Raw genomic sequence first — 12131 nt, 5'->3', positions numbered from 1 at the left:
CTAAGGACCAAAATACTAACAAATGGTAGCTGGATCAGAGTTGTAACAAGGCTTCTTAGAAAAGGTAAATTATAGGCTAAGTTTTTTATTTTAACTTTTTATTATAGAAACTTTCAAACATAAAGTAGAGAACCTTCACCCAGCTTTAACAATTATGACACTTTAAGGCTAACTTTTGAAGGGGATATGGAGATGTGTATTGGCAGGGAGGGCATTGCAGGAAAAGTCGATGGTCTTTGGGGAGCCTTGATAGTGGGAAGAAACAAGCCTGGTACAGAGGGCAGTAAGGAGATGATCATTTTGGCTAGTGGGTGTATTTTCAGGAAAAGGGATTCTTTATGGTTTCCTCATGAGGATGTGGGTAAGGGAACCCAGAGTGGCTGAAGTAAGAGGTAACTTGGTTCTCACTCTCTCTCTTCCCCAACCCAGGTTCCCTAGGCACTGCAGGCCGAGTCTGTAGCAAGACATCTAAAGGGACAGACGGTTGTGAAATCATGTGCTGCGGTCGAGGGTATGACACAACTCGAGTTACCCGTGTCACCCAGTGTGAGTGCAAATTCCACTGGTGCTGTGCTGTGCGGTGCAAGGAGTGCAGAAACACTGTGGATGTCCATACTTGCAAGGCCCCCAAGAAGGCAGAGTGGCTGGATCAGACCTGAACATATAAATACCTCACTCATCCCTCACTTCAAACCTTCTGACTCAAAAGCACAAGATCTTTGCATGCACACCTTCCTCCACCCTCAACCCTGGGCTGCTACAGCTTCTATTTAAGGACTTGGAAAGTACTCCAGAGGGACTCTGGTGTCCTAGCTGGTTCCTTAGCCCTGGGAAGGAGTTGACAGGGGATGTAAAAAACCGAGCGGCTCCCTGACTCCCCACTCTGGAGGTTAGAAGGCAGAGTGGAAGAGGTAGGAGTCTTCAGAGCGATATGAGTTGCACTAAAGCACATGGTCAAGGTTCATTTTTCCTTTCCCTTGCATTGGCTTCCTGACACATCTTGTGTGTGCAAGAGAAAGGGTACCTGGAGAGAACTTCTTTTTTTCCTACCTGGCTGAGGGTAGATGGGACAGAGATGAAACCACATATCTCTTCCCTGGGTCAGTGTGAGCTAACTGCCTGGTACCCCAAAAGAAACTCTTAGGCTGAAACATTCTTCCATTATCAAGAGCCTGGGATTGCTAGATAAGAGTTAGCCATAGCAGACAAGTTCCATTCTCATGCTATTATGTTTATAAACTGCTGTGTTTTGTAGGAGAAAAGAATTATATAACTATACAAACATACATTCTCTTCTAATCTCTCCTTTTCAACCTATATCAGCCAGCACTGCCTCTTTTGCTCACTTGCTGACTGTACAAACTGAGTGGCATGCAGTGCCATGCCATGCCTAACAAACAGATCATTAGAATACCGTAGAACACTCCTAAGAAAGAGTAATTTAGTAGGTCTGCCTAGGCCTTGGGATTTTTACTTTTTTAAACTTTCCACGCATCATCCTGGTGGGCAGCCAGGTTTGGGAAACACCAAGTAAAAGATATGTGACTCACGGAGCGTGGGAGAGGGTAACAAGCCTGATCTCAAAGGCCCACATGAGGCATTAGTGTATACTAGGCAGGTAGAGATCTCTGGCTTTGGCAATTTTTAGGAGAGGATTCTAGCCTTTAAAGCTGGGAGCAGGAACCCGTGGTTACAGAAGGAAGGAGAGCTGGGTCTTGGGGCCAAAGTGGTAAACAGCTTAGAAAGCAACCTTTCCTCATTTATTCAACAAATCTTTATTTAGTGACTCTCCAAGTCCTGGTGATTATTATCCTTCAATCCACATCTGGCTTAAATTGGGGAGTTCCTTCTATGCTACTACCCACTGCCTAACTAAGCTTGTAGTGGTAGAGTCTCCAGAGATAGCAGGCTTAGTAAGCTAGAGGGCAGGACACAGAGTCCCCAAAATCATGATGTCCTATTTTTATGTGACTTAGACAGTGGTTATCTCTTGCCTGTTGATAATTTAAAGGAGCAGAGTGGTATAGAAATTTGCAGTTATGACAGACTGGGTTGAAATCTCAGCTGTGCTAGTTACTGTTTTTGATATTTTGAGAAAGATACCCAAATTCTCTGAGCCTCTATCTTCTCATCTCTAAAATGAGGGTACAGACTTATCTCAGATATTGAGTTTTAATTATGCTTCAAACTCCAGCCAATAGACCCTCTTACCAAAGCCTCTAACTGGTCTAGCCCATCCTGACTTCTCTCAGAATCTTCAGTTCAGGACTATAAGGTATTGACAGCAGGCTGTATATTAAGGAGCCTACACAAGGAGTTCTGAACATAGGCCACTTTCCTTTCCCGAGTTCCTCTCCAGCACCTCTTGGGGTCCTCTCATGTTTGTGGAGCAGCTTTACTCCGCACAGGCAGCAAGAGGATGGGGGTGCCATAGCTCTGGGCCGTGGGGGCAGATTTATTTGGATGATAGGACTAATATTTGTGTAACCTGCTGAGACCTATGTGGGAGAGTTTAGGGTGGTTTTTCTTTTGGTGAGGGGGTTTGCTCCAGTTTCACATCCATTAACACAAAACATGAACTAGTCAGGGCCCTTGTGGTCTGCGGTGAGGGGATTCCTGTGGAGAAATAGGACTGAGTGAGTCAGGCCAGGGGAATGTCTTCCTTGCAGAGTGGAGTCAACTGGATAACTGATGAGCCAATGGTGGGATTAGGGAGGGGGGAAATGGGAGGGGAAAAGAAGAGTTTCTGACGTCTTGAGCTAGGATTAAGAGGAGGAAAGCTCTAAGGTAGTGGAAGGGTAAGGGGCTCATAGTCAGTCTGAACTCAAGAATAGAGTTGAATGAATTACAAAAGGGTGCTGTCTTGTATGCTGGGCCACTGGGAAGAGCTCTCAGGTCCCAGTTAGCTTCAGCTCTCACAAGGTTATCCAGGTTACCACATAAATGATAGCCTAGGCCTTCCATGGCAAATCAACCTGAGCTAAATCTACCTGTGTTCTATTATCTTATTCTTTTTTGGTTCTTTTACCCTGTGGAAGGAAGCGGGCCTCTTCTGGCATCTCATACTGCTCTGTGCTTTTCCCTGGGCTCCAAGTTCTAGTTCATAAAGACCAAGTTTTGCAATTTCCTATAAATGGTTAAGAGAACAGCAAGCTGTCCAGAGAGTGAGAGGTCTGAAAAGTGAGGTGGATAGTGAGAGAAAAGAGGTCCATGTAAGCCCTATTACAGAGGCTATGTGGCTCCAAAATAGAATAATGGCCAAGCAATTAATTTTTCCTCTTATTCCTTAGCTTGCCTCTGCATTCCGACTGGCTTTACACAACTGGCGTCCATTCTGCACTATACAAACAGAAACTAATTTATTTGGAACAAGCAGCAAAACGAGAACTTTATTTGGTGCAGTCAGGGCCCCATTTAGTTCTGCTGCTACTCACTCACTGCCTCTAATCTCCCCCTTGCCCATCTCTCCTCTGTTCAACAGAGGCCTGTTCCTCAGATCAGCAGTCTCTTAGCCTGCCACCTGTTTCACTCCTTCCTGTTGGTCTTCATTTCTTTTAGCTTTTAATATTTATGTATAATGCATTGCAGAAAATGCTATTTGGATACAAATTAAGTTAAAAGACATTATCCTTTAAGGATCTTAGAATCTTTTAGAGAAGGCACAAGACTTAAATACCTCAGCTTCACAGCCTATAGCCAATTTCTCTTATGTAAAAGTAAGAATGCCAGCCTTAACATAGTCCTGCAGATAAAAGCCAACTTGTATTATTGCTGGCCTTGAATAATAGCATGAATCCATACTCTTCCTTAGAGTGATGCTAGAAAAATGAAATCAGGGACTTCAGATTATTTAAAAGAATCAAACATTGCCTGGCCCTGAGGGTCTGTCTGCAAAGTCTTGTAGGTCTGAATCCTGACCACTCACTGCCTCAGTCTTCTTCCTCCCTGTTACAGAGAGTAATTTCTTCCCTTTCTCTCACCTCCCTTAGCAAGTACACCAACCACTAAGTCCTTCGCCAAATTCTCAGACCCACTCAGGACCTTGATTTCTCCATGGCTTAATATAAGAAAGATAACAAGGATTTTTTTTCCCTCAGCCTTTCTGAGGTTTCATTTAAATGCCCTCAGTGGTCACAGGGCAGAAACCCAAGGGAGGAAGGCAGGGAGAGTAGGGAGAGTATGTTTCTCATCCCTGGGAGGCCTAGCTCCTGCAGCCAAATTACAGCACCAGAGAACAATGTAATGCATTCCTGGGAAGGTCGGTGGGACCCTGGGCGCCTGGGCCTTGTGGAGAGAGGTGCCAGACACAGAGCTCTCCGTAAGCAATCCTGCAGAGCCGCCCCCTGGTTCAGAAATGAAATACGGGAGAGCTTCACATTACGCAGAGACCTGTAGCTCACACCTGGTTATTGATGGCCTTGGTGGAGGCCTCTGCCCCCACCCTCCACTTGGGAACTGCCTGCTACTATGGGGGTTGGGCATCTTTGAAGCAATGTTGGAAAACAAGAAAGAGATGTTTCCTTTTCACTCCGCCCTCCCTATCAGCCTGTGCACAGCCGTGAGGATATATATACACAAATATCTCAGGCTGCATACGGGTTCTAGTCATCCTCCTTCTCCCCAACAAAAAAAAAAGAAAAAAGCAACTAGATTTCAATCAAACACTTCAAAACTCATACCAATAACAGGGGTTCAGCTATAACCAAGGAATATTATAAAATTATCAACATGCAGGCAGCTGTTGGTTTGGGGACTGGCACCCCTCTGGGAGGTGGCAGGGGAAGGATACAGAAAGGGCATGGAGAGAAGAGATCAACAGTGGACAATTCCCACCCAGGCAGAGTGGCTGAGACTGTAGAACTCCTCATGGCTGGTTCAAGCTGGAGAGAGTGCAATTCGTGTCCTACATGCTATCAATGATAGGGCAGTCTCCTATGACTGCACGAGGTACGATTATCAGGCCTCCTGCACATCACCTGTTGTTGTTTTTAACTCTTACTAGGTTAGAAAACAGGATAGCTTTAGGTTCCAGAGATGATCTCCACAAGAGAAAGGCACTAGAGGGGAGCAAGCAGTGGCTTTACAAGGGTAAATATGTCACAGTTGCTGCACTAGACTGAGCTTTCCCAGAAGCTGGTGATTGGCAGGTTTCAGGTAACGGCCAGTGGGGTGTCAGTACTATACCTGTCCCTGACCCCAAAGGTCAAAGTGATAAAAGAGAGGGTATAGGTACGTTTTTCCACTTCCCATTTATGGCTTAAATGATCTCTGAGCAACTTTGTGGTCCTTCCTCATTTACTTAAGATGTTTTAGTCATCCTGGATTTGAGAAAGCAAGGTAAGCATTCTCCCTTTTGTCCCCTAACTCTGAAGTGTTCTGGCTTAAAATTTGCCTTTGCTCACTTCCATTCTGCCTACGAGTCTATGGATAGAGCAGCTGGGCATGGGAGTTCTCTCTCTTTGGCCAAAAGAAGCCAAAATTGGGTGACTTTACTTCAACACCATCAACCCCAGTAAGCAGACTTGACCAAACAGAAAAGCTAAGCTGAGTGAATAAGAAAGATAGTTTAATCCACAGCTGTTCTATTTGACAACTTTCAAGCTGGGGCTTCCCCAAGAATAACTGTGATATTTATAAAAAGGTTTTTCATGTATAAACACTTTAGCTTATATGTAATTGTCTCACCAACCCTGTGATAGGAATTACGCTCATTGTACAGGTGCCGCTCAGAGAGGCTCTGTGATTTGTCCAAAGTCCTGTGGATGTTGAGTGGCTCAGCCAGAACCCAAACCAAGGGCTTCTGACTTCAAATCCTGTGTGTTCTCCTCAAAGACTGAGGGTGCCTAGGGCTGGAGGCACAAGAATCCCAGCACCTTTAGGACAGAAATTGATACAAAATATCCTAGGAGAGTATACATGAACAGAATTTACAAAAGGAACAGCTTAGGCCTTCCTTAACCTCATCAATGCACCCCCTTTTTGCCATTTCTGCCACTAATACCACCACCACCAAACGATCACTATACTACATTTAGTGGTCCATGTTTAATCAGCTCTGGTTCCTAATTCTTTCTATTCCTTTTTTCTTTTTCAGATTAACAGTTAAATTTTTGTTTTAGTTTTATCTAGTCCTTTTAAAGGGATGCTAAATGTGTAGACAGAGCAGAAGTAGTCATAAGAAGCCATGAGAGGAAGTTATTAAAGCTTTGGGCTTTTAAAGTATGTATCAGAATTTCCTTTGAGAGTTCAATCTTTTTAAAAATGCTGTCAACTCCTCGGCTAGGAAAGTAAGAACAGGGAATGAGAGCGCTTAAAAAAAAACTGTCCTATCCCAGGCCAGATGCCTACTCACAGCCTAGTAAAAGTCCTGGGACCTCTAGCCAAGACAAGCTATTTATCTACACCAAGGCAAGGAGTATCTACCCTGCAGAGAAACCCGTGCAAGATGAGGCAGACAGCAGATTTTCACTTGATCAAAAACTTTTGCTGCTCTCAACCCCTCCTCCCACCCTCATTCAAAATCTGGACTTCTGTTTAGGTCCGAGACAGTGAGACAAAGCAGCTCCAAGAGATGATGTGTGTAAGGGGAACCCTTCCCTGTTCAACCCTGGAATGCATTCCATTAGAGACAGCATAAGCCCTCACATATCCTACCTATCCCACTCCTGAACCCCAACTGTGAAGGCAGAAAGGAAAACTGCAGGAACACCATGTTCATCAATCATAGATCTGGGATGCTACAGCTCCCTGACCTGAGCCCCCATTTGAGCTAGGGGAAGAACACCTCATGAAAACAGTCTACCTATAGTTAAGATTTCTCCCAGAACAAACCTTACTTTTTGGTCCATCGATCTTGGCTCTCACTGTTCTCCTTGCTTCCCACCCCCACTGCCTCCGCATGTGGGCTCAGAAGTCATCATCTAAAGAATTCCACTGCTCACCTCCTGCATAGCAGCACAGCCCCATGAGGCCGCACACCAGATGGAGGGGATAAAAGTACGAGGTCATGGCTTCTAGCAAGAGGCTTTTTCTTAAACTAACCCTGACTCCTGGAAAAGAGGCAGAGCAGGAGAGTGTCGAGTGAGCTGCTGACGACAGCAGCTTCAGAGGTCTTGTATAAAAAGCTAACTGAGCTTTCAGTGGAAATTTCTCTACTCCTGGTCTCATGTCTACTTCTTGAAGGTGTCTGAATAGAATGCAGAGACTGTCAAACCAAAGGGTTAAATCCTGCCCAATTGTAGGGACCTATTCAGCAGGCTGCCATACACATGCTAAGGTGGAGGCCAAACCCTGAACACATGCCCCGTTTCTCCAGGAATGTAACTATGAATAAAGGGAAAGGGTATGGAAGGTGGATGAGAACTCAGGGGAAATTGAAAAGGTTGTCAGTAGGCCTTCAAAATGTTTGTGTGTAACACACAAAGATGGGGATGCAGGAGGATCATCATTCCTAGAACTGTTATGTTTGCTGGGTGACAACGTACAGAAGCAATAATTACAAAGAGACAAAACAGTTTAACACTGAGAAACAGAAGTCTCAGAATAAAGGAATCAGGTGAATGAGATTAATCAGGCTTTCTATAGGAGGTGGCTTTTGAGCTGGATTTTTAAAAGATAAGGAATGTCCTGGTTGACAGCAGACAGAGGAAGGCATTCTAAATAGAAGGAACTGGTTTATGCTGAAACTTAGAAGCAAGAATGTGCAAGCAATATATAAGGAATTTCAAGCAAGTACATATTATATACACTGGAGAATACAGAGAAATTAGAATGCTGAGATCAGGGCTTAAATAATGTGAGGTGACTGCATGTGCCCAGACTGTCAAATGGCTCAGAGTCCCCTATAGAGCCACACAGCATCTTGATCTATGTCAGTAAACACCAAGGCACCTATGGGAAAACACAAGGATGAGTCCATTTGTTACAGATACTGGGACTAGAAGAGAGCTACACTGTAAAACCCACAAAATGCTAAGTATCATTAATCACAGTTCCCTATCATTTGAGATTCTGGGGTAAATAAGAGATATCAAATATCCTATCCAGAACTCTGATGCATTAATGTAGGCTTACGGGCCCAGAACCTGACACAAATCAAGCCAAACTCTTAAGAAATTAGAATGTAAAAAAGGAATTCTTTAAAATAGAAAATACATGTTTCTTTCCCTGACTCTCAAACTTAAAACTTGACTGGTCCCCTATATCCTGTGTGGCATACTGGACTTTTGAGGCTAGCACATTCACCGTAGCTGCGGTCATACTGAATAGGAAGAGAGCTATGAAAGAGCTTTAGGGACTGCAAAATCAGTTTACTAATAAGTGAGAGGATAGTTCTGGTGTACTACAGGGTGCTAGAACAACAGCCAAAGACAAGATACAAATTCCGATTTCATAAACTTCGAATTAGGTCTCTGGCTTCTTGCACTTGTTGGAGGTAAAAACAGAGCTATTTATCGGGCTTCTGCCAAGTTTCCTAACTGAACTTTCCTAACCTCTGATGACAAAAACTGCAAGGGCAACCCTGTTCTTCCACGGCATTTTCCTGGTGCCACTTTCAAAAACAGAATATTGAAATGTATGTGTGTGTGTGTATATATACATATATGCGTTTATACATATATATGTATATATATAAATTATATTTATGAACATTGAATAAGCCACAAGGTGAGCAGTATCTTAAATTTCTGCTTTACTTAACTGGCACAATTTAGTTAGTGCTGGAAGGGAGGCAACCATTTAAGTGATAGCATTTGTTGGTATCATCTTGGTTTTCTCCTCCTCCCCTAGGCAGTTTATAAAAGGTGATTTCTGAAACCCTTCACAATAGAAAAGCTCAAGGGTTTACATTCAACTGTGACACCACTATGAATTCATTAAGAAGCATGTTTCAGGTTGCACTATAATTTCCCTATGTAACATAAACCCATGGAATCTGACATAAGCTGATTGCTCATGCTGGTTATTTTATTTACATTTCTGAATGGAAGGGATCTCAATACTCATAAAATATCTTACTAACTTATTATTTTTCATCTGTTCTCCCAGAGCAGCTATTATAAAACAGGCATAGAGACAGAAGTCTCAACTTGTATAACTGGTTAAGCAACCAGGGAAAAGTTACTGCTCCAAAGCAATTTTTTTAAAAATAATTCAATATGGAGCTTGAGACCAAATGAGGTATCACTACTCTAAATGCCATGTGAAAGATAAAAGTTAAAAAAACAGTGTTCATTATCTTTGTTGAAGTCCTATGGGAGTAGGAGGTAGTTCACAGGAACTTAGGGGGTCTGGAGTTTACCTAAGTCTTTCTTTAGAGACCTAATGTTAGCAGACACAGCCTAGTATAAACGGGAACACAGGTGAATGGATGAGAGTGGGCTCCTTACAACCCAGAAATATGAATGCGCCTCCTTACCAGCATGTTACTAATCAGACTTCTGAAATGGAAGATAGCACCATGCATCTAATTCATTATTTGGAGATGTATGTTCTGTTCATCTATCCAAAGAATAATAATTTCCACTTATTCCAGAAAATATAGCAAGCTCAGATAAATTGCTAGAGAAGTAACAATTACCAGTTAACTCCAGAGCCTGACCTGCAGTCTTCTGCCTGTAAGTCTGTGTTCAAATCATCCCACTTTCTTTCTTCTGCTGCCACAATGCGTTAAATCAGTATATTCTTCGACCCTCTAGTACAGCCTTGGGCCTACTCTTCTACTAAATATACTTTCATCATTTTACCGTATCTAATGATTACATGCCTAACAGTATAAATTCCCCAAGGACAGGTTCTGTACCTATTTTTTAAAAATATTTTAATATGTATTTCAAGGTCATATCCCCAATGATCCAGTCAGTACGTATACTTGACTGAGCCCAATAAAGACAGGAAATCTTTTTCAGTTGTTTAGAGAGAAAATCTTGGCAGTTCCCCCTGTAAAAATGTAGAATTATCCAGGATTCAGAATTGATCAGCAAAATTCAGCTTGGAAGAGAGGGAAAAGGCAGCTTATTTTAGTACCTTAATCCAATATCCTTTTATTATTTTTCTTAATTAACCTGATATATTTTCAGAATCAGTCACTGCAGGGTACAGCTTTGACATGAACAGTGGGCTCTGGGAAATTCTGAGTGGTTCTTTCCCTTTCTTTCTCATATGTCCACAGAGGTACATGATTTTAGTCCTAACTCTTTGCTGTCCCATTCTGCTTCTGACATCACACTTTCATTTTCTAAACCAGGATGGTCCTTAGCCCTTATTAATCTGTCATTATTAGGAATGAGAGGATATAAAAGACAAAGATAAAAATGAATGAGTATAGTAGGCTTTAGTCTTACGGCAGCTACTATATGAATCTGAGGGGTGACATTTCTTATTTCAATCTTGAGTTGTGGAGCACTTCATTTTTTAATAAATTCTAAACTATTCAGATGAACATAATGAATACTGCTGTTTACAAAAACACAAACTTCATCATTTATGTGTAAAGATGAAAGTCTTTCATGTCTGATATCTGAAAAAGAATAAAATAAAGAGACCTCCTTCTATTTCCTCTTGTTTGACTGAAAGGAAAAAGCCTCTATCAGTCTAGATTGACTTTTTTGGGTCACTAAATCTTATGTGAGGCATGTGAAAATAACTCATCAGTCACTTCTAGTCAAATGAATAAATCCGCAAGGATGACCTAATCTACTGTTATGGCAGTAGCCTCTGTCTTACACTAATACATGTCTTGCCTACCTTAAACCCTCTACCGATAGACTATGAGTTATTTGTGAACAGGGACTGCATTTTATATTTCATAAAGGTGCCCAATAAATATCTGCTCCTTGAATGAATGAATGAATGATGAACAAATTCATTGGTAGTAACATCTGAATATAATGAATTCAAACATCAAAAACTTACAGTATTTTACAGGATAATCATTACCATACTATAGCATGTTAAAGAATAATAGTTAACATATTTTTAAATGCTGAGGCTCTTTAAAAACTAAACTTTGAAAACAAATTAAGATAAGCCCTACTGGAGTCTTTTCATTCAATAAGCCAGTACTGAAACAAGAATCTTTTCAGGGTATCCAGGATTCTGAACTGCATGTTCTAGTGCAGGTTTTTGGTTTTGGATTTTTTTAGAGTCAGTATTATAAAAGCTAAAATACACCAAGAGCAAATTAATAAGAAAAGTCTACACAGCTAGGGCTTTGTTGAATTAGAATCCCTGGGCTCCCAATAAGGACTAAATCCCAAAGGGATCACAGTCAAGTAAATAAAAAATCCATCTGAATTTTATCAGAGGGCAGAGTTTCAACTTTGAATCCCCAGCAACCAAGGATGAATTACGTATAAGATTAGTAAAGTGCCTTCATCCACGCCCCAACCAGAGAACATTCTTCTATCTCACTGTGACTGAAGGAAAAACAGCAGTGTATTTGTCTGCCAAGAATAGTTGTGGCTATACTCTAGGTAGGAGTTTAACAACACTGAGGGATTAAAATTTAATTGTAAACCTGCTGCTACCTGGGAGTAAAAGCTTGAACTCTGGCATCAGAAAGAAACTGGGACTCCAGCATACTGAATAGATGAAAACAAGAGCTGGCATGTTCCTAACAGAGTATGAGAGTATGTTCCCTTCTTAAATTCTTCCCCAAACTGCTTCTTTCTCTGTATATCCTATTTGTAATATGCAAGAGTGCTCAATGGGAATATAGCTCTTTTCTACACTTTGAATAGTACATATACATTTCATTTCCAGAACGCTTGAAATTACAGGATGAGGTTAAAGGGTGATTACGTGGTCTGAATTCTCTGAATATCAGTTCTCTTAATTTTGTTGAGCATCACCTGAAGCCCAAATAATTTCTTTTCTTGAAGCTGGCTGTCGAGATGGACATAAAGCAATCTTAATATTATTACAGAACTAAGATTATTTTTTCCTCAAATTCAGATAGACTACCATTAACACCCAATCTTTCATTGAGGCCTCATCGACATTAAGGAACACATCGAAGTTTCCGATGTATTGTTACAACTGCTAGAAGTACATCTGCTACCTAAAAATCCCACTTTAGCAAAACAAAACAAAGCAAACAAAAAAGCCCCACGAGTTATGTTATTTTAGAC

General features: G+C 41.6%; 2 protein-coding genes across 22 annotated transcripts in view; one reads left to right on the top strand and one right to left on the bottom strand.

Moving 5' to 3' along the window:
• The window catches only part of ST7L (suppression of tumorigenicity 7 like), a 153761-nt gene that overhangs the window by 66520 nt on the left and 75110 nt on the right, over positions 1-12131 (bottom strand). For 3 of the 16 annotated variants that reach the window (XM_082458581.1, XM_082458584.1, XM_082458577.1), the window contains one exon: positions 5550-5873. The exons of 11 other annotated variants lie outside the window; for them this stretch is intronic. Coding sequence is in view for 2 of the 5 variants with exons in the window: in XM_082458584.1 (XP_082314710.1) it covers positions 5844-5873 (30 nt within the window). In the remaining 3 variants the exon portion in view is untranslated. Of the gene's footprint in view, positions 1-5549; positions 5903-7567; positions 7891-12131 lie in introns of those variants that run through there. 2 more of the 16 variants (XM_082458583.1, XM_082458582.1) reach the window with 2 other exon arrangements.
• WNT2B (Wnt family member 2B) overlaps positions 1-12131 on the top strand; it is an 80408-nt gene that overhangs the window by 19298 nt on the left and 48979 nt on the right. For 4 of the 6 annotated variants that reach the window (XM_082459585.1, XM_082459582.1, XM_082459587.1 and 1 more), the window contains one exon: positions 430-3770. The exons of 1 other annotated variant lie outside the window; for it this stretch is intronic. In XM_082459585.1, coding sequence (XP_082315711.1) covers positions 430-659 — 230 coding nt within the window. In that variant the 3' untranslated portion in view covers positions 660-3770. Of the gene's footprint in view, positions 1-429; positions 3771-12131 lie in introns of those variants that run through there. One more of the 6 variants, XM_082459583.1, reaches the window with a different exon arrangement.

This window comes from Balaenoptera physalus (genome assembly GCF_965194825.1).
Source record: "Balaenoptera physalus genome assembly, chromosome: 1".
Taxonomy (NCBI): Eukaryota; Metazoa; Chordata; class Mammalia; order Artiodactyla; family Balaenopteridae; genus Balaenoptera; species Balaenoptera physalus.
The sequence above is the reverse complement of the archived record's forward strand: the minus strand, read 5'-3'. Positions and strand labels throughout refer to the sequence as shown.